Genomic DNA, 23,014 nt, shown 5'->3' on the forward strand with positions numbered 1-23,014 from the left:
TTTATTATGTTGTTGTTTTTTTTTGGCTAATTTAGTGCTGAATAAATATTGTTGTTAAATAAATATTATATATATATATATATATATAGAGTAATGATCACCTGCACCTTAGGGTGCAAGATTAGTCGGGTTTTAGTAGTCGCACACGAAAAATCCTGTATCCTAGGATCGGGTTTTAGTGGTCGCACACGAAAAATCATGCACCCTAGGATGCAGGTGATCAAAATTATATATATATATATATATATATATATATATATATATATATATATAGAGAGTTCTTTTATGGTGCCCAACTCATATGCCCAACTCCATGCCCACCATGTACAATATGTGAGTTGACCAACACAATTGATGAGTTGACTTATCACATATTGTACATGGTGGGCATGGAGTTGGGTATATAGAGTTGGGCACAATAAAAGAACTCTATATATATATATATATATATATATATATGGTTTTATATCATAAATTATTCCAAAAAAATGTAAAAACATTATATTTGTTACATAACATGATATAATGATGAATATGTCTTTTATAAGACTGACATCACGAATTTTTACTTACCCATGAATATTTATAATAAATAATAATATTTTTTCATGAGTCTCAAAATAGGAGATTGACATATGAAACTGTTTCACATTAGTTTTTGCATATGATTAATTAAGTATTTCTTTGAGTTACAAAAATTGAGTTAAAAGTATAATCATATTGCCATGTGAAAAAGAAAAATGAAAAATTATTATGTTTTTCAGTACAATTGCAACTCTATGATGTCATGGTAATTTTGTGAGACAATTACTCTCTCCGTCCCAATTATATTGTCCACGTTTTTTTTTTGTCCCAAATATATAGTCATATATCATATTTAGTAATATTTTTTTTACATTATTTTACTAATATACTTCTATTAACTACACCTTAAAAATTATGCAATCATTTTTTAATACATTAAATAGGGATAAAATAGAAAATCTATATAAAATTTACTTTTTCAATAACTTTTTCTTAATCTGTGTGAAAAATAAAAAAGGACAATATATATGATACACATGGAGTATCATATTTAATTCGACTTTTTTTGTCAAAGGTATACAATTTCATTTTAAATATATACCAAGTCATTCATCTCATTTTTCAGAAATAAGAAACAAGAATATATACATTTTTAAAAAAAATAAATTCAATTTGCAAGAAATAGTGATTTTTTAAAGAAAAATAAAAAAATGAAAACCGAGGATAATAAAATAGAAAGCCGCTGTTAAATCAATAAATAAATACACACATGGCCGAGGGAGAGAGAGCTGTAATAATAATGACAATTAAAACGGCCACCATTGTTGGTTCCATTTTTCACCAACAATAAACCTGTATTTATCATCCTATCCTCTCTCCTTTTCTTTCCAAGGATTCCAACTGAGTTTAAGCAATTGTTGTTGCGGATATAAAAGGTAAATGATTCCGAATCCTTTTTTGGATCCTTTTTTTCTTTCTTTCTTTTCAATGTCTTGCTAAGGAATAAATGGTACAAATAGAGCTGTTCGTTTCGGTTTGAACGAGATCAAAAGCGAAGATATAGTATATATCTGCGTTATGAGCGCTTACATGAGTAAAGATTCGATCTTTATCCCGCAACATTATCTGGGCCTATCTCAAGATCGATTATTTTTCCTTTTGAATTCATTCATGTGATAAATTTCCAGTTTCTTGCGATGGGTTTGTGCTGTGGATCCGAGGTTTTATTTCTGTTTTTGGAATCCAATCGTCGATTTAATGGGTTCTGATTCATGAATCACGTTTACAATGTTTGTTTATGGATTGCTTGTTGCCATTTCATGGACGTTTTCCCATCTTGCTACCATGGATTCACGTGTTCTTTTTTTGACCCTGCTAATTTGCTCGTTTATTTTGGAAGTCGGTCTGTTCATTAGGAAATGATGGATTTTTATCGTTTGGTATATGCTGCTTGTGTCTACTTTGCAAATGTTTGGACTTACAAATTGGATTAAATCTCGATCTTCTGTGCTATTTATGTGCTGGTTCTTATTCAGAGATTACTTGAATTGAATAAATAGTATTGTTGCAAGAAAGCTATGAACAGCCATCCATCTTCCTTGGGACGACCATCTTCAGGTATGGTTTCTGTGCCTCGTTGCAATTCCAAGAAAATATTTGTAGTCTATAGCTAGAGTCTGTAGAAAAGAGAGGAAAAGGTAAAAGAGGAAAAACAAAGTTGATTTCATCGACCCCTTTAATTTGTCTACCGTGCATTGCACTTGCTGCATTTTTGTTAGATTACAAATAGTGTCCACCAATTGCACGGGTATGTGAGGAGACGATGCAGTCTTGTGGTTCACATTGTAATCAATATTTGGCATGGGAATGCTGATTTTTAAATATTAAAGCTTTGTTCTTTGATTTCTCACATACATTTAGATCACACTGCTTTCATGGCCGTGGTTTTAATCACATACTTCAGATTATCCATGCTACTCTGGTTACTGGAATTTGTATAGGTAAACGAAGATTGAAAGATCTTCTGAGTCAACGTGATAACCGCGTATGTGCAGATTGTGGTGCACCAGACCCAAAATGGGCGTAAGTTCCCAAAACTTCGAAATTACTGATATTGATTTTCTTAAAAAATATGTAGTTATTGGCCTCCCCATAGATGTGGCCTTACAGATTCAAGTTTCTCGCGTTTGCCCTTTATCAGCGATCACAGACACCAGATTAAGTGGTTTCTTCCCTGTATTTGTTGTGATAGCTTGTTTTAAACAAAAATAAAACAAAAAGTTCTGGCCAGAAAGGATCGTCGATGCTTTTAAAAGAGTGATGATGGAATGGAGACGAAGATATCTAAAACTTTCGAAAAGAATTCATTTGTTCCTGGTTATGGTCCGATCAATTATTCCTTTTCCCCCTTCAGGTCCGCAAATATTGGAGTGTTTATATGCTTGAAGTGCTGCGGAGTTCACAGAAGCCTTGGCACTCATATTTCTAAGGTGATTGACACTCCTTTACGAGCTTTTTACCCTAACCTCTGAAGGGTCCCATTCAGTCTCTGCTAATGTCTTTGATTCCTTCTGTTTTCACCTCGCAATTTCTATCCTACAGGTTTTGTCCGTGACATTAGATGAATGGTCTGATGACGAAATTGATGCGATGATGGAGGTTGGTGGAAATGCGTCGGCAAATTCTATTTACGAGGCTTATATTCCTGAAGGAGTGTCAAAACCTGGACCAGACGCTGCCCATGAAGAGCGTTCAAGATTTATCAGGTGGGTTTAATTGTTAATTGGTGAACTTTTTTTTTATTGAGATGAAGACCAATTGTTGTTTCTTTTGTAGTTTTGTTATTTATAGAACTTGTCACTTTACCCCACCTGTAAGACCAAAAATTAACACGAGGCTAAACACTTGCTTTACAATTCTTGACTTGTATGTTGTAGGTCTAAATATGAGCTTCAAGAATTTCTGAAACCAAGCCTGCGTATAATGTCAGGTGCTTCAAAAAAGCATTCTTTGCAAGCAAGTTTATCCAGGAAGATCATGGATAGTTTTCGATCATCAGCTTCGTCACAAAAATCAGTATGTTAGATCGACTATCTTGGTTTTGTGAGGAGGTGATATATGATTATGCACCAGGGTTTTGGGGTTCTCGTGATTATTACTTATTTAGAGATTATTTCAAAATTGATCGCAGGAAGGCATGGTGGAATTTATTGGAATGTTGAAAATTATTGTGCTTAAAGGAACAAATTTAGCCATCCGAGATATGCTTTCAAGTGATCCGTATGTTGTCTTGACTCTTGGGCAGCAGGTTAATATATCATTTCAATTTCTAAACAACATACAATTTTTCAGTCAATTTAATTCCATGTATTTGTGAGTTTCTTTCACCTTTCAGCATGCTTTCCTTGTTATCAGAAAGCACAAACAACTGTGGTTAAAAGCAATTTGAATCCTATCTGGAACGAGGAACTCATGCTTTCTGTCCCACAAGACTATGGTTCCATCAAGCTGGTAATCCTTTATTTGTTGTTAAGTCTATCAAATCCAAAAATTCATTGACAGACCAATTTAGCATACTGAAGAGGAACAAAACTTACGGTATGACCGAGCATCTCCCACTGTAGCAATAGCTATAGTTGGTGGCAATTGTATACTTTTCTTTTAAAACATATAGCAATCCACAAACTACATTTAAATCAATACGCCACAAAGCACACGTGAAATTGTGTATGCTTACCCATTGCATGCTTGAGTATTTATAGCTATACTACAAGCTATGGTTGATAATAGTGGTACAACTTAAATATTTCCATTGTAAAGCAATCCAAATGCCATGATTTGATTGTTGTACCAGCTTGATGGTCACGCAGAGCAACAGGAGGCAATCGTTGCGCTCTTGACAGTAGCACTTTCAAAATTATTATTCATGTAGTTTAGAGATTTTTCTCGTGTTGCCGACCCATTTTTAGTACATGATTGAGCCTTGTACAATGATGATGACGATGATTGTTTTTGCTCCATAAATTTAACAGCAAGTTTACGATCATGATACGTTTTCTGCGGATGATATCATGGGAGAAGCAGAGATAGATATTCAACCAATGATAACTTCTGCAACTGCATTTGGAGATGCTGGAATGTTTGGAAACATGCAAATCGGGAAATGGCTGAAATCGCACGACAATGCTTTGTTAGAAGACAGCACTGTTAATATTATTGATGGGAAAGTGAAACAGGCTGTTTCCCTCAAGCTACAAAATGTAGAATCTGGAGAATTAGAACTTGAACTTGAGTGGATTTCTCTTGACCAATAGATGTATATATTACTACTTACTATCATCTTTTCCGACACTCTGGTTACTGAAGATAAATTTTATGAAGTTTTGATTGGGAAAATCATGCATTTTTTTTTGTTACCATTTTCTCATCTGAGTGTTTTGTTTTTATACTGTGTACCATCCGGAAAAATCTTCCTTTAAACTTGAGATGAACCCAAATGTGACTAGGGATGTATAGGAGCTGAAATACTTGATACAAGCATTTATATTTAGCTCTTAATTTGAGCTCAACTAGTTTTCAGTTTCTTTCTTTCTTTCTTATTCTTCCTCTTTTTTCTTTCTTTTTTTTTTTGGTAATTTATCCGTATCAAGAATAAATATCTAAAATTCAAAAAAATAAAAGCTCAACTTCAAGTGCTTACCACAACTAAGTGGCTACTCGACCTGGCCAATTTGAGCTCGATTTTCAAACGTGCTCAAGTTGATTTTTGACCGAGCTACTAACAAATGATTCACTCGGAAGAAGAGTTCATTCAATTTGACCATGAAACCATCGGTTTACTAGTAATATACGAATTAAAATTAGCGTAATATGGCTCAATTTGCAGCGTTTCTCTGCATGCAGAGACTGCATTTCAAAGTTAATGATAAGAAACTTCAATGTTCTGCCACTTTTTTGCCTACTTAATTAGTTATTGTTGAATCAGCTCTTACTTGTATCCATGACATCATAGTGTTAAATATATTTTCTGCACTTTCATTTGGTTCGCCAATCAACTGATGCCACACGCCCCCGAAGATCTTCAAACTCTTGTCCTTGCTACTTGCTGTTTCATACAGGTACTTGGCCCCTTCAGGATCGCATATCACATCGTCTCCGCCATGCATAATCAGCAATGGAACTTCCAATAAATGGCAGCTTCTTTTAATGTTTTCACAGGTTTTCAAGAACTGCAGTGCAGATGCTGCTGTTGGCTTCCCGGAAGTCCGTCGATTCGGGCTATTCTCCGCCAGCTTCCTCTTCCAATCTTCCTTGTAAGCTTTACTCAAGGGGGCGCTGGTGATCACAATTCTCCAAGATGGAGCAACATATGCAGCTAAAGGTAGCAACTTCTCCAAAGGCCACACGGGTTTAAACTTCCTCGAAACCTCGCACATTGCACCGCTCAAGATCAAGCCTTTCCATTCTTTTTCTTGCTTCAAGCATATGAGTATGGCAATGGCACCACCTAAAGATTCCCCGTAGAGAAAGCGTGAAAGATTCGGGTGAAGGTAGTGGATCAAATCGAAATAATGCACGCAGTCATCGACCAATGGGTGGATATCTGGGATATGATCGCATGGCCCTTCTGAGAAGCCATGGCCTTGTAAATCGATGGCGCAGCACAAAAAACCAGCTTTCGCAATGGCTACTGCGTTTAGTTCGAAGAGCCAACTGCTTTCTGAGGTGTAGCCATGAATCATGGCTACTATCCCTTTTAGCTTGGAGTTTGGATCTTCAGGTTGCCAAGTTTGGGTGAATGTTTTCATGTTTTGATGGTTTTTCATGTAGGTTTCTTGGTGGAGTATCTCATGTTTCTTGTAAAAATCCTCCTTTTTCAGGGATCCATAAGGGCTATTCTCATTGGCTTCATGGATTGGATGAGCCATTTTCTCTGTTTTCTTGATTAAATTTTGGGTGGAAGTTTTAACATTGTTACTATTAACATTCAATATATAAAGGAGGGAAGGGTGGGTGGGGATGCTGATTTTCTTTACCATTAGTTGGAAATTTCTTTTTCCCACCTGTCAACATAAATGATCCTCAAAATAATTACCCATCTTGTTATTTTTTTAACATAAAATTAGAAAAATAAATATAAGCTTGATATGATCAAGTGCATAATGACATCATTATTGCAAAAAAAAAAATATAATAATAATAATCAAATTTTACAATCAAACATAAATGTATCATAGGGAATCCATCTACAACCCGTTGGACTAATGGCCACATGGGGTGGGACTGAAATTTAATGAAAGCCGATGAGTAGGGTAGCTAGTTTAGGCTAAGGCAAGTTTAGATATATAACTATTCCCCTATTATAACTATTTAACCTTTTTAGAAATATATATATATGCACACACATAGATATATAATATTTAACTTTTAGAAATATATATATATATATATATGAGGAATTTTCAGCTGCCCAACCATGTTTCCCTACTTGGTCCGCGACCACTAAAACCCGATAGTGGGTTTGAGGCCACGATATGTGTGTGTGTCTATATATATATATATATATATATATATATATATATACGAAAAATTTTCAACTGTCCAACCATGTTTTCCTACTTGGTTCGCGACCACTAAAACCCGTGATGCGAGAAAAAAAAAAAACAAAAACCACTAAAATTCACTACCGAATTTTAGTGGTCGCGAACCAAATGGGAAAACATGGTTGGATAGTTGAAAATTTCTCATATATATATATATATACACACGCATATCGTGGCCTCAAACATAGACCTCCCGTATTCTAATGATTTCTGAGTGAGGTCAATCAAGCCCAATAAATTTAAGACAAATTTTTGAAAATGATTTAACATAAGGCGATGTCATACTAGTTGAAGAAATGTGATTGATATACACTTCTGATACTGGTTCAATCCAAATAACGAAAAATTTTGAACCATTACAGAAAACATGATCGATGTTAGGATTAGACGTTTTTTTTCGATGCCAGATAGTGTCTGTGAGAGTTTCTAGGAAGCACTTCTCAGCTTTTCGTTAACAAAATTTTAATTTTTGTTAACGGAAAAGCTGAGAATTGCTTCTAAGAAGCTATCTCAATTACTACCTAAGTGGGATTATTCTATGCTATACCTGGAGTACTTCTCCCCCATAATATGGTCAAATATCAACCATTGGATCATCAACACATATGTCAATTTTCATAAAAATATAGGAGTTCCACGTGATCTAATGGTATTGAAATAGGGGGAGAAACATTCCCGATATAACATAGACTAACTCACCTAAATGAATGTTTCATCCCTTATTTGAGAGAGCCATCAGCCACCTACCCCTAGGACTTTTGGCGGCCCCCTTCTTCTATAAATGTCATGTTTGGATTTCAATTTGTGGGTAATCTATCTTGTGTTCATTTTTTTTAGCATATATTTGATACAAAATTTGACTTGGATGTCACATGAGATATGTCAGAGCACATTTCCGGCCCCTCTCGAACGTTCATTTATTTGGTTTCAAGTGAGTGGTTTGTCCAAGCTTCTGAAGTCCCACGACCATTTATTTAACTCACAATAACCTTATTTTGATCAGTAATAATTAGAAAATACATACCCATATTTCCCCGAGCATCAACTCCTATGAGTGGTAATTGAGCAAAAGGATTCAATTGAGTTGGTGTAACTTTCGATTTCAAGTGTTGTCTTATGGAGCTATGCACTAAATTTGAAGGCCCCATTGGCAATCAATGCCGCTTCTACCTACTTTTGAAACTTGACAGATTACGAAACTATTAATTTTACTAAATTTTCTTGTTTCTTAGCTTTCATTGTACAAAACAGGAAGTTGGGTGCAAAGATGTAGCATGTGATATTTAATAATTAGTTACCCTTTTCATTGTCCTTTATTTTTTCTTGTTCACCTTTTCCTCGTAAAGTTGTCTCTCCTTGCTTGTGACTGCATGCATACTATATTTTGGATAGCAGGAAAAATACTACATGTTTTGGTCTACCTATTTTTCGGTAAAGAAACAAATAAACAGACCATTCATCATGCTTGGAATTGCTTTTTCAAACATAAAATAAAAAGGAATAAAAAGATATCAAGACATTGTTTCATGAACTTGTTACTAATTTTGTGCTTTATTTATCAACGAGCAGGTTACTGGTTCAATTAATTTACAAGATATTCTTAACATATGTTGTTTTAGGATGTTATTAATTTTCACCATTTTTTTAAAATATGCTATGAGATGGAATCAAAATCAAATTTACAAAATGAGTGTTTGCAATAGATTGTGATTTTGTTGAAGTGATTAATTTATAAATTATAAAAAAGTTAAGAAAAATCAAAAGTTGGTAGTGTTTGAAAACAAATGTGAAAATCTAAAAATCAAAGTTGGGTAATGTTTGATAAATAAGTGATTAGAGTAATTTTAGCAATGACCTTTTTATTAGAATCACTTTTGGAAAATCATAATCACCACATGACTAGCTTTTGGATTTCAATTAAGTTAAGCATAAGCTAACACATAATCTAAGTTTAAGAAACACACAAAAATGATTTTTTTAAGCCAAAAGCTAACAATCAATTTTTTTTAGTGATTGCAAACACTCCCTAAAAGATGAAACAGAATCCTTCATACTCTCACAAGTAAATCCAATATTTTACATGTATCGTTTTTACGTGGTCCCATGTGGATTGTATGTGGCTCTCTCTTATGAGTCGTAGGATATACAATCAGGGTAATACTCGCACCGTAGGTGAAACTAACCCGTGAAATAATAGTTCAAGTCATGCGAGCAAAAATCAGGAGCTGAATAACTTGAGATCTAAGAATCCCTCGTCTAGCTCTAATGTTTGGTGTGACAATGCATCAAAACTCCCAAGGATATGCTGGTGCAGAATATATCTCCAAATAATAAATTGAATCACTGTCAACTAGAAAGATACTGGCAGATTAGTTAGATATCAAATTTAAGTTACAAGTTGATATCAAATTTAAGGGGAAAATAACAGAACTTGGATGCTAAGATGTTACATTTGAGACACTATCTGACCTTTTCCATGCAATGAAAATCTGGGGATTTGACTCAAAAGGCAAATATTTGTACACTTAGAGAGAAATATATCATTTTTCTTGTGCGGTTTTGAACCAAATCTTTACAAGCAATTCATATAAAAGAAAAGCTACAAATTGTATTCAAACACTCTGTACTTGAATAATATTTTCAAGAAACCAGAAGGCGTCACTTCACCTCCGATCTCTAAACAGAAACTAAAATCATTCCCACTCTAGCCATTAGCCTAGTAACAACAGAAAGTCAAAAAGAATTTTGACCATCTAAATTTCCCAAATCCCATCCCAAACAATATTAAATGTATCAGACAATACCGGCATTATCTGATGATAACTCGTGACTTCGGCATAGTTATTATATATATATACAATGTCATCTGTGGCCGGTTGAGTTAGTTTCTACTGCTACGGAGTTCCAGGCAAATAAAGCAGCTCCAGCGGCAGGCTCCACCTGAGGAACCAAATTAAGGACAACTATCGACATTTTCGAACTGAGATGCGAAGAAAATGAAATGTACAGATATTTTTAGAAAATTTGATCACGATAAATGATATGGCCTGTGCATCCAGTAATAAGATAAAATTATAGTAGGCAACCATTTTCCAAGGAAATAAATAACCCAAATTAATCAGTCTCAGCAGCATGTTACTAGAAATACTATTATCTGCATTCAATCAAAGATACTTGAGTAATATATAGCACTCTGGCAGGATAAGAACAATGAGCTTAGAACCAAAAAAAAAAAAAGTAACTGAAGGGAGTATTAAATCAAGTAAATGCACTAAAGGCAAACGGCATTCCAGGATTGCTAGCCATGAATGAATATAGCTAACCTTCGGTCTAATAGGACAAGCCCCAGGGTAAGCCTCCACAATAGAATTAGTAACTTCTCTTCCTACGTCCCATCTCCTGTTCGCTTCAAGCACTCCACCAACAATGACAACAGGGAAAGAACCCTTCCCATCTGCAGAGAAAAAAAAATTACATCTTCGGTCTTTATGTTTTGAGAATGAAAGTGGGTGAGGTCCGTGCAACTTGTGCAGAAGGTGGTTTGAGGAAAACACGAGTCCTATAATTGCATATGTAGTCGTAAAAACTCAATCCAGAAGTGAGAACATCGTTGGCATTTGATAATTTTGTGGGTGCATTGAAGCAACAAAGACAGTCAGGTTACGTTTGGATGAAAGAATTTCAAATGTAAATTGTTGTTTAGACAAGTAATACCATAAACGTGAAATCGTCCTCTTACATGTTTATAGTATCTCTATTTCATGTTAATCATGATGGATCGATAATAGTGCCATTTGAAATTCATTCTACTGTATTACTATTACTACTGCGTAAATAAGGTATGTATTTAAGATTTGATTTATTGTTCCATTGTTAACAATAAATTATAATCGAAATTCATTGATCCATCTCCCCAAACGCAACCTTACTTCAAGATTACTACAACTAAAGCTGTTTCTGTCTCTGCCTGTGGGGTGACCCGTGACCCATTCTTGATAAACAATCAGGTTCCTTGAGAAACTAACCTTTACCAGCCAACTGCAGTCTTTGAACCACGGCCTTTACACTTAAAACCAATTCTTCAACAGCGTAACTCAAAATCTCCTCCGCAACTTGATCGCCTGCTTCAGCACAGGATACCACAACAGGAACAAGTGCCGCAATTCGAGCCCATGATGAATCTGCATAGGTCCACCTAATTTCCAATAAGCAAGAAAATAAAACTGGCAGAATTTCAATAGGTCCACCTAAATTCTAATGAACAAGAATCAATATTGGTGAGGAAATTAAATGAAATAACATATTTCAGCACCATGGAATAAACATCGAATCCAAATAGTTGCTACTTCACTTAAAATTTCTGTAGCCAGGGATCGATTAGTTAGCTTTTTCAAGTGAATAGTTCCATGGAATAACTTTTCAGAGTAGAAAATCAAGAGAGATCACCTTGTAGACAAGTTAAAAAATCTGTCAGCAACTGATGAACGAAAAAAAAGAGTTATAGGTACATCGTAGTTCAACTATCCTGGAAAAAGTGAATGCATGTGTAAACCACCTTATTACCAGTGTACTATCTCCATACACTTGTTGTCTACATAGATGTAGATTACTCAGTGCAAGCAAAAATCTGTCATGCCAATCAGCCAATCAATATCAACAACTTGTAAGTGCGTGAAACAATTTATTACTTGCCGTGCAAAGCTGGGCCAATACTAATTACCACTAAAAACAAGCCTAACCCACTTATTCGTTGCTCACCAGCACTGAATGAATAATTTTTTATGAGTCACAAGTTCATTCAGAGAGATACCCAATTATTTCATCTGGAGAAGAAAGACTAAGTGACCGTAGAATATAATTTGTAAGCATGGTTGCTGGACCACGACCATCATGAGCCTTCACCACCGCGGTTAATCCCTTAGCAGCAATTCCATAACCACTGAAGACCAAAAAAAAAAAAGTCAATCAAAACATCAATTGCAACATGGATGTGCATGGACAACATAAAACTCTTACTCTACAATTAACGTTTAATGCTTTGGCCCCTAAAACGTGGATATAAATATTGCTCGTTTTTTTTTTACCACAAATGTTAGAAATCTTATGAGTTCAAAAAAGGCACATTTAATATAAAACTGACTAGAAAGGACGTGAGCGACGAAGAACTTACCTAGAAACTATATCCTTATTAGGGAAAAGAATGCAGAAATATCATACTCATGAATTCAACTTTTCTGACTCTAGAAGAAGAGAGAATTGTATTAAAACATATTATCAATTCATAGATGTATAATATAATAAATATATGTACTTTGTTCACAACCCAGCACATTGTTTCTCCAAGAGACATGTATCCAATTTCGGTTAATAATTCATGCTTATTTCACCTGCCCCAATCACCTAATACAGGTCCTGCACCAGCAGCACGAGCTTCTCTTCCATCCTCGGTAAATCCATAAGCAATGCATCCAGTTCCGGCAATCAGCACACAGCCATGAAGTTTCCCCATCGTCCCACTAGCAAGGGCTGCTACTGCATCATTCTGAACGTATATCTTTACATTAGGTGAGAATATAGGCCTGAAACAATCGATGAGCAATTTTAAATGTTACAGGCTAAATATCAAAATCAGCAGATGTATTATGATACATGTTATATAGCATAATCCTGACCATAAATCTGTGATTATCCTTATCAAGCCGCATGTTCCCTTGGGTGCAATGTGAAATGCTTTAGTAGAAATGTAGAATAGACTTGCTGAGGCATTTTAACTCAAAACCATTTCGCTACTGGCACAAGATTTCCCAAATAAATCAACCAATTAAATTTAGCCACCATTGGATCTTGAAACTTTGGGTAATGTGAAATAGGTAATTAAATTATCTTTTTGCCCTCTACTCTTTGACAAGATAAATATCTTAATTATTATATAAATGTTCCACTTTTTGTGAAGTGCTGATTTTTGAACCCCAACGCTTGCGCTTAGTTTGATTTGATATAGACTTATAGCTCAGCATCTACTTTTTTTTATACACCACTTGTTAGCTCCGCATGTAGAACCATTAGACATGTAAACTATGCAGGACACAAATTTTTGAGCAGCCAAAGGAAAATGAGATGAAAGATCTTTGCAAGATGACTACACTTGTATAACTGAATATTCCAAAATCTACACAGAAGCACAGTACCTCATCCAACTCAATATCCTTTCCTGATCCAACGGATGGTTCACACCAGAAATTCCCAAGCAAACAGCAACTACAAGTGAATGGCTTGTGCCTGCACTGGTTAGAGCTTCCGCTATAACTTGTTCAAGTGTTTCTCTGGCAGCATTTTCTACAAACCCAATTCACAACTTAACAAATTACAAACACAAAACATTTCCCCTCTTCCCTGATTAAAGAACTAAACAATATAAATTTCCAAAACTGTTCATGTTCATAAAAGAGTGATAGATTCACATAACCTCTTTCTGGATTCATGGTTAAAGTTCCTTATGATTATTTCTCCTTGTCACGTCGCACATCATGGAACTTTTTTTCTTTTGGCGTTAAGATTTCTTAAAGCTGGTCCAATTTTTTTGAATGACAGATATATAAAGGTTTTTAAGAAAAAAAACTGCTAAATTTCTTGAGTTTTTAAATTTTTTCTACAAAAAACCGCCTTGGACAAGCAATGACTGTAGATTGATCTGGAACCACAACCTCCGCAACCGTGCCGGCTAACCATGATCGTTATGACTTAGGTACAACGAGATATAGTCAAATTGTGCTATTTTGATTTCTAGCATGTAAAAAAAATCCCAAAGGTTGCACGGAAAACAGGGGTTACTGCGAACCTCGCTGTTTGGCATATGAAAAATTGGGGGATAAATGTCAACAAACAAGAACGATTACAAATAGAAACACGGAGGGAATTGCAAAATGATACAGTATAACTGACTGAGAATATCAATCGTCGATAAACCAAAAGGACGGTGAATCGTTTCTGTTACGAATGTCGAAGGGAAATCATAAACCCAATTACCTCCAACGCTGTTGTAATTGGAGCAACCCCCAGCGGCACGGCCAAGAATTGGGAGAGGATCGGGCAATTGGGCGATGTCGGAAACGGGGAGAAAAGGCAGGCAGACGCAGACGGTGGAAGTGGTGCCGCCATCCACGCCCAAGATTACCCCTTCCTCACGGCGGCGATCATCAAACTCAGATCCCATCAAAAAAAAATCGAACACTAAATCGCTCTCTGGACGGACTCTGTGGAAAAATTGCTGACTTTTTCGTTTGTCCTACTCACCCGGAATATCAATGAAATAAAATAAAATAATTCCAGATCAACCTATGAGATTATTTTATTTTACTTCATTTCTATAAACGTCCACTTCAAAAGTTTCGGATGAAAAATAAAAAATATATCTATACGTCTATACAATCTATACATTTATACAATACAATAATATACGGATACCTAAAAATAATTATTTTGGTCAAATTAATTGATAGACAAAAATATTGTTTACTATTTATAACTATTATCTTTCAATTTTATTTTTTAATTTACAAATATAAAAAAATGTTTATTACTTTTAGATGTAATATATATATCGTGGTTACCCAGTGATATTAATTATGTGTAGATAAATAATATGGAGGTTGTTAAATTAATTTTTATAAGATGTGGGATAATGATGGATAATTGATAAGCACGAATCCTATAACATATTTGGCACTATATTTTGTCTTATTCATGCTTATTTGGCGTTTTTGTATCGAATTTTGCGCATAAACCTTCATAATTTCATTGTTTGTAGGTTTGATTGAAATTGGCAAAAAGCTTGATATTAAAGAGGAAGTTAAACATTACGTTGTCACGTTAGAATTCGACTGAAAGACAAGGAAAAATCATAAAAACCCAAGAAAAGTTGGGAAGATTAAATGCATGGACCTTGTAGATGGTCTGAAAAGGGGTCTGTGCATCATCGAAGCGAGATCGACATGGAATTTAAATGCACGGACCCAGGTCTGTACCACCTTCGGACCTAGCATGGACCACTCTCCAGAATGTGTATGGGGTCCATGCATATCGCATAAAATAATTCCCACTCCGTGCAGAATTTTGCAATTTAAGGAAACTTCGGATTTTAATTGTTTTGGGCACTCTTGGACGAAGAAAATAAGGTTTTTTTAAGGAAGAATATAAAAGAAAACCAGGGCCCAACTTGGGATGACTTTTTGCCAAATTTTCGGAACAACGGCTAGAACTTGAGAGAGAGAAAAGAAGCGAACGGCACAAGCAAAATCCACACACCATCGCCCAGATTTTCTTATTCTTCTTCACTTATTTTATTCATCATGAATTCAAACATTATTTTTGTCTTTTTTTTTTGTTTTTATGGAGTATTCGTATTTTGACCGAGGCCACGATAGGGCCAAATTATTGATTTTTTCTCGTGTTTGGGATTGATTGATGTTTTGATTTATTTTATGTTTATTGATTAATATTCACAAAGATTTCTTGCTTTTAATCTGGCCAATTAATTGCATGTTTGTTGTTCGATCTTGACTTGAAAGAGAAGAGATCGAAAATAGCTTAAAAACAATGATCAACACATGGTTAAACCGACTAAAAATAGTATTCGGTTTCAGTGTGCGATTTTAGGCAAAAGATGAAATTTCATAATTGTGAATGCGTTTTTTTTTTAATTAAATTCAATTATAAATATAATTGGACTGTTGAATAAAAAAAATGATTGTTCATTCTAGAAATAGATTAATAACCAGAATATGAATTTTCATGTGAATGTAAGTAATTCTTACTTGATTAAATCTAATACGTGGCAATAATTGATGTTTGATACCGTTGTGCGTTCCTGGTTGTTGAAACATTCGAGATTTTGATACTTGACAAAACTAAGTGAACATCGTAGGTCAACTGATCTAATCCGGCATTCAAAATGAAAGACATAAAGTAGACGAGATAAAACTGCATACATCAACTGAGTTGATCATTGACCAAAGTTCAACTGCAAATATGAAGTAAATTGCATTCAATGTATGGAGCTAAACTGAATCATTTTCTCTGAGCTAAACTGATCCTGGAAAACTTAACTATCCACTAGACTGCCGATCAACTCACCAGTTTAACTTTTATGGATAAGATCAACCATACAGATCTGACCCAGCAAAAGCAGAGCACCAACAATGTACTATCTTGTCAAAGAATGTTGCGGAAAAGACAAGCTTACGGCTTTGCTTTGAATTTGAAAGAGTCGTTGTCCGCAAAGTAAAAATAGACCTCAAAGAGCATTGAAAAACCATCCGGCTACTTAGAAAAACACTCACGGTTATCAGAGGTAAACTGGACCTATTCATTTTACCCACAGACAATCAGTCGAGTAACAAAAAGCTTACTTCAAAGATTATCAAAAAGAGCCGAAGAATACAAGCAAGCACATCAGTGAATCAGATTAATTAGGATCATATTTTGCTCTCAAGTGTTGAGTTGTAACTCATGTGTTGTAATACAGTATTATCAGTTGAAGAACTGCAAACCTCGTTGTAACAATAATCGGGTCTAAGAGTTATGGGTAGGGGTGTCAATTTGGGTGGGTCGTGTGGGTTCGGGTCGGGTTGAAAAAAATAATTTTGAAAAATTTCTCAACTCGAACCCGACCCGAACCCGGCTAACCCGACTAACCCGATCAACCCGAACCAACCCGATTTTTTTTAACAAAATGATTAAATAAAAATTCAAAAACACACAATAATAATAATAATATTTAATTTAATCACATAATAACAAAATATAATTATATATAATTTATTTAAAAGTATAGTTGTAGAATATTTAAAGTATACTTACTAAAAAAATAAAAATTGTACAAAATAAACATTAAATGACTAAAATCTATTATATTAATACACAATAAAAAAATTTCAAACATACAATATATAAAAATGTAGCAAAAAATTCTTACTTTTATATAAAAATAATAATATTAAAATTATTCGGGTCATCTCGGCTCGAACCCAACCCTAATCTGATTAATTTTTTCGGGTTAGCTTACGGGTCAACCCGATTTGACCCGAACCCAAAAACCTCCAACCCTAACCCGATATTTTTCGGGTATACTCGTGTCAGGTTGGCGGGTTGGGTTGAGTTTCGACACCCCTAGTTATGGTATAGACGATTGTTTGTAAGTCCTATTCTTATAGTAGGACGTTGCAAAGTATTGTAATAGTCAAAGTCTTCTAGAGTGAATCTTTTCGAGGTGGAAGCAGGGGTGACGTATGAGTATTTGTAATCTCCGGCATCCAGAAACAAAAACTTGCGCATTTACTTTCAGTCGATCACTCTCACCCAATCACTAAGTCATTTTGATCTCAGTTCTAATCTGTTAGTTGGCATTTTTCCTCACATTGTATGTAGTGACCCTTACCGAGATCACCTACTAAACAGAACTTAGACATGAAATTAACTTAATCAAACAGTAAACCAAAAATAAGCTGCGGAAACCATAAACAATAATACAATCCCAAGAAAAGGAATCTGTAAATATCCGAATAGTTTATATATCCAAATCGAAAGTTGTATCAACCCAATACAACAGAAATAAAAATCTAGACAAAGCTTCAGCTGGCTAACCACTGCCTAGCCCCTCTTGGATCCACCCGTCTCATCCAATACCTGCCCCCAAGGAATAGGGTAACCAGAAATACAGAGTACGAGACGTGAGCATAAAACGCTCAGCACGAGAGTATGAGTATACATGCATGCAAGTGTACCGTCTACTGACTGGAGGTCAAGAATCAGATAACAAAGATAGACCGGGCCCTGGTATATAGCACACTGTGCCGTCGCTTCAGGAGGTGACTCACATACCGAAATACCAGTGGATACGCGGGACCCAAATCGATGGAAGTCCATCCACTAACAGGATAGGATAAACCCTACTAACAGACATCTCAATAGAGATAGCTCAAGATGTAAATGTATGCAGCATAAAATTATGACATATAAAACTTGCAGTCACATAATACATGTATACTCAGTCAGGACATCTCGAACAGTACTTTCGTACCTCAAATACTAAGCGCGCTCTACCAGCTCTAGGTCTACGCCTATAATCTGCGCTACGCTGCCAAATGATACTAATATCATTAAAGAGCTCTAAAAGCTTAACTAGGCTATTGCATACTCCTAAATATTTTTAGGAAGCAAAACTATACCTTCGTCCGTTGTTAGCACTTTGCTGTCGATTGCCTCAAAACTAGGCCACAGCTCCGCTATGACGCCTGGATCGCTATACCACATCCGGATTCCAAATGGGACGCCTATAATTCCCTAGATCTGAGCTAGAAGACTAAGGAATCGAGAGAGAAGAGGTGAATGATGTGCTTTGAAATGAATCTCAACACCTCTATTTATAGACCACGAACGGAACGTCCGTTCCTCATCGTTGCGTCCGTTCTGCCTGACGAACGTTGCGTCCGTTCACCATCGTTGCTTCCAATGGTGCCAATGTCACATCAAGTACGTACAGTGACGCATTTCTGATGGCACGAACGTTGCATCCGTTCCTATAACGTTGCTTCCATTCTGCCTGACCCTCCGGACCATTTCTGATCATTCTGGGTCTAATCCCGGGCTCCGCTAATCCATTAGAAGTCTTATTAATCCTGTTTAACTCAACTAACATGATTTGCTTAACACTTAATTTTCAATTTTGGGTACGAGCTACTACATTCTCCTCCACTTAAGATATTTCGTCCCCGAAATCAGATCTTAAGTACTGAATGTAAAACAAGGTGCATAAATATTTTTTATTCAAATCAAATGTTTACAGAGTTTACAACTGAATATAACTTGAAAAGGAAATCAAAATAACTCAGGATGTTCTATACGCATCCTGTTTTCAAGTTTCCAAGTAGCTTTTTCAGTGCCTTGGCGCTGCCACTGAACTAAAATCAGAGGAATGACTTTATTCCGTAAGACCTTATCCTTATGATCCAGGATACGAATAGGTCTCTCAACATAGGTCAAATCCTTATCCACCTGAACCTCAGACCGCTGTAGAATATGAGACGGATCTGCCACATACCGTCGCAACAGAGATACCTGGAACACGTTGTGAATACTAGACAGATACGGTGGCAAAGCCAAACGATAAGCCAAATTGCCAATGCTCTCCAAGATCTCAAACGGACCGATAAATCTGGGAGACAACTTGCCCTTAAGGCCAAATCTGAGAATCCTACGGAAAGGTGACACCCTCAGAAACACTTTCTCCCCAACATCAAACTGCAGAGGCCTACGCTTAGTGTTAGCATAGCTGGTCTGACGATCCTGTGCAGTCTTAATTCGTTTCTTGATCTGATCAAGAACATCTACTGCCTGCTGCATAAACTCCGGTCCCTCAGCTTGTCTTCCCCCCACTTCTTCCCAGAAGAGTGGAGTACGACAACGTCGCCCGTACAACGCCTCAAAAGGTGACATCCCAATGCTAGTATGATAGTTGTTGTTGTACACGAACTCGATCAATGGCAAATGATCCTGCCAGGCTGTACCAAAGTTCATAGTGCAAGCTCGAAGCATATCCTCCAAAGTACGGATAGTGCGTTCTGACTAACCATCTATCTTCGGATGATAGGCAGTACTCAAGCTGCGAGTAGTGCCCATCGCACGCTGAACACTCCCCCAGAACCTAGAAGTGAACCTGGGGTCTCGATCGCTGACAATGCTCACAGGCACTCCATGAAGTCGAACGATCTCCTGAACATATAAACGGGTCATACGATCCACAGTGTACTCTCGGCTATAGGCAATGAAATGCGCTGACTTGGTGAGTCGGTCCACCACAACCCAGATAACATAACAATTCCTCGAGGACATCGGCAAATGGGTCACAAAATCCATCGTGATAAACTCCCATTTTCACTCCGGAATAGGCAGACTGTGAAGCAAACCTCCAGGTCATCGGTGCTCTGCCTTGACCTGCTGACACACCAAATATCTCGAAACATATTGATACACGCTGCGTTTCATCCCCTTCCACCAAAACCGAGTACGTAGATCCTTGTACATCTTGTTGCTCCCCGGATGAATACTCAACTTGGTGCGATGTGCCTGAAACAAGATCTCCTCTCGCAACTCTTTATCCTGCGGAATCACAAGTCTACCAGACAAACACAGAAAACCATCTAACTGATAGTGAAATCTAGACGTACTACCATCGTTGGCTAGACGAGCCAAACGCTGGGTCTTTGAATCCGACATCTGAGCATCTCGAATTCGCGAATACAAAGCTGGCTTGGATAATATTGCAAACATCTGGATACTCTGCATATCTTTCTTGTGCTTGAAGGTATACCCTGAAGAACAACAATCACCGATCGCACTAGACATAGAACAAGTCTGAAGTGCGGACAGTCGCACCTTGCAACTCAAGGCATCAGCAGTGAGATTAACAGCTCCCGGATGGTATTTAATCTCGCAATCATAGTCCTTAAGCAAATCCATCCAACGCCTCTGCCTCATGTTCAACTCCGCCTGAGTGAACAAATACTTGAGACTCTTGTGGTCGGTGAAGATCTCAAATTTCTCACCATACAGATAATGACGCCAGATCTTCAAAGCAAACACAATGGCTGGCAACTCCAAATCATGAACTGGATAATTGTCTTTGTGCAACTTCAACTGTCTAGAAGCGTACGCGATCACATGCCCATTTTGAATCAGGACACAACCCAACCCCTGAAGAGAAGCATCTGTGTAAACCACATACCCTCCAGATCCTGATGGTAATGCCAACATTGGCGCAGAAGTCAACCGTCGTCGAAGTTCACAAAAATTCTCCTCGCACTCAGAGGACCCCTCGAAATCAACACCCTTGCGGGTAAGCTGCATCACGGTCGAGCTAGCTGAGAGAAGTTTAGAATGAAACGACGATAATAACCTGCTAGACCCAGAAAACTACGGATTTCAGCGACCGTCGTTGGACGCGAACAATTAAGCACAACTTCAATCTTGCTCGGATCAACAGAAATCTCATCCATGGATATGATATGGCCAAGAAAAACCACTCGATCAATCCAGAACTCACACTTGCTCAGTTTGGCGTACAACTGCTCATCCCGAAGAGTCTGCAGTACCACTCACAAGTGAGAAACATGTTCTTCCGCATTACGCGAATACACCAAGATGTCGTCAATGAAGACCACGAAAAACTTGTCTAAATACTCCCTGAAGACACGGTTCATCAGATCCATAAATATAACCGGCGCATTAGTCAATTCAAATGGCATCACTAGAAACTCATAATGCCCATAGCGAGTATGGAATGCAGTCTTGGCTATGTCATGATCTCGGACTCTCATCTGATGATACCCAGATCTCAAGTCAATCTTGGAGTAAACTGAAGTATCCTGCAGGTGATCAAACAAGTCATCAATACGAGGCAAAGGATACTTGTTCTTCACGGTAACTCGATTCAGCTGACAGTAGTCAATGCACAACTGCATAGACCCATCCTTCTTCTTCACAAAGAGAACATGAGCTCTCCAAGGAGATACACTAGGACGAATGTACCCCTTGTCCAAAAGATCTTGTAACTGATTCTTCAACTCTCGCATCTCTGACGGAGCCAGACGATACGGTGCTCGAGAAATAGGCGAAGTACCCGGCATCAACTCTATGCCAAACTCGACTTCCCTAGCAGGAGGAAAACCCGGAATCTCATCTGGAAATACATCTGGAAATTCATCCACAACAGGAATGCTCTCTATCCCAACGCTCTCAGCGAACAAATCAATTGCATAGATAAGGTAACCTTCCCCGCCAGACTCTAGAGCTCGACAGGCTCTCAAAGCTGATACCAAAGGCATCGGAGGTCGCGCTCCCTCACCATAGAAAAATCAGCTATCACTCTCATCCGGATGAAAGCGTACTAATCTTTGATAGCAGTCCATTGAAGCTTGATAGGTAGTCAGCATGTCTATCCCCAAAATACAATCGAAGTCATCCATCGCAAGAACCATGAGATGCACCAGTGTCAATAAGTACGATAGCAGGTATACCATAAAAAAGAAATGTACCTGCGATGACCTTCTCATTCTCCTCCACAGCCTGATCATGCCTCAAGGCGAACACCTGGCTAGAAGCCCGCGATTTCAAATGAGAACTCCCAGCAGGCTGTCCCTGCGACCTCTGCTGAATGGTGGCCTGAGAACCCAATCCCGAACCATAACCGTCTCCCCTAGACAATGGACAATCCCTCCAAAAATGACCAACCTCTCCACATCAGAAACAAGCTCTAGAAGCTTTGCGGCATCGGTCGGTCGGATGGTTCTTTCCACAATGATCACACTTGTCCTTCTTCCCAAAACGGACAACACCAGCAGAACCAGAGGAAGAAGAAGTAGATCCGAACTTCTTGAAAGTCTGAGCACGGGGACCCAAAGAACTCGCAGGCCTAGACTGAGAAAAACACCTGTTCCGCCGAATGCTATCCTCCGCCTGGTGACAACGGCTCACCAAATCCTCGTAGGTCATGTCATCACCAACCGCCACGCGGTCATGAATCTCAGGGTTAAGGCCCTGAAGGAACATATTATACTTCATCTCAGAGCTGCCAGCAATCTTGGGGCAATAGGATAACAGATCGAAGAACTTCTGCTGATACTCGTCAATAGACATGACTCTCTGTCGTAGACTCAGTAGCTCGCCCGCCTTCGACTGACGGAGTGCAGGAGGAAAATACAGCTTCTGAAAAGCTGTGCGGAACTCGGCCCAGGTGGCCACTCCTCTCGCCATAACAAAGGACGCAGAAGTAAACCTCCACCACCTACGGGCTCGCCCATCCAGAAGGTAACCTAGTGTCTACATCTTATGCT

At 37.4% G+C, this 23,014-nt stretch overlaps 3 protein-coding genes across 6 annotated transcripts; 1 reads left to right on the forward strand and 2 right to left on the reverse strand.

Annotated features, from left to right (window-relative positions):
* Window positions 1-1,325: 1,325 nt before the first annotated feature.
* LOC140886655 (ADP-ribosylation factor GTPase-activating protein AGD12-like) lies at window positions 1,326-4,971 on the forward strand. 3 transcript variants are annotated; one of them, XM_073293367.1, is made up of 9 exons: window positions 1,326-1,460; window positions 2,061-2,142; window positions 2,526-2,607; window positions 2,939-3,014; window positions 3,127-3,290; window positions 3,462-3,600; window positions 3,716-3,832; window positions 3,940-4,035; window positions 4,557-4,971. In XM_073293367.1, the coding sequence occupies exons 2-9, from the start codon at window positions 2,103-2,105 to the stop codon at window positions 4,836-4,838; spliced, it is 996 nt and encodes a 331-aa protein (XP_073149468.1). In that variant the 5' UTR covers window positions 1,326-1,460; window positions 2,061-2,102; the 3' UTR covers window positions 4,839-4,971. The 3 variants fall into 3 exon arrangements, with proteins under 3 accessions (XP_073149468.1, XP_073149469.1, XP_073149467.1); XM_073293368.1 differs by having other exon boundaries at window positions 1,331-1,460; window positions 2,085-2,142; XM_073293366.1 differs by lacking the exon at window positions 1,326-1,460 and having other exon boundaries at window positions 1,478-2,142.
* A 428-nt stretch (window positions 4,972-5,399) lies between these two features.
* Window positions 5,400-6,452, reverse strand: LOC140890340 (caffeoylshikimate esterase-like). The gene is made up of 2 exons (XM_073298095.1): window positions 5,517-6,452; window positions 5,400-5,417 (listed from the first exon to the last, which is right to left on the reverse strand). The coding sequence occupies exons 1-2, from the start codon at window positions 6,450-6,452 to the stop codon at window positions 5,400-5,402; spliced, it is 954 nt and encodes a 317-aa protein (XP_073154196.1).
* Window positions 6,453-9,157: 2,705 nt separating this feature from the next.
* LOC140887319 (uncharacterized) lies at window positions 9,158-14,451 on the reverse strand. Of its 2 annotated transcripts, none has more exons than XM_073294497.1 (7): window positions 14,154-14,451; window positions 13,316-13,463; window positions 12,515-12,706; window positions 11,938-12,066; window positions 11,153-11,322; window positions 10,451-10,581; window positions 9,158-9,477 (listed from the first exon to the last, which is right to left on the reverse strand). In XM_073294497.1, exons 1-7 carry the CDS (start codon window positions 14,338-14,340, stop codon window positions 9,346-9,348), a joined length of 1,089 nt encoding a protein of 362 aa, XP_073150598.1. In that variant the 5' UTR covers window positions 14,341-14,451; the 3' UTR covers window positions 9,158-9,345. The 2 variants fall into 2 exon arrangements, with proteins under 2 accessions (XP_073150598.1, XP_073150599.1); XM_073294498.1 differs by lacking the exon at window positions 9,158-9,477 and adding an exon at window positions 9,593-10,067 and having other exon boundaries at window positions 14,154-14,444.
* Window positions 14,452-23,014: the final 8,563 nt, after the last annotated feature.

This window comes from Henckelia pumila, chromosome 3, assembly GCF_033568475.1.
Source record: "Henckelia pumila isolate YLH828 chromosome 3, ASM3356847v2, whole genome shotgun sequence".
NCBI classification, from domain to species: Eukaryota; Viridiplantae; Streptophyta; class Magnoliopsida; order Lamiales; family Gesneriaceae; genus Henckelia; species Henckelia pumila.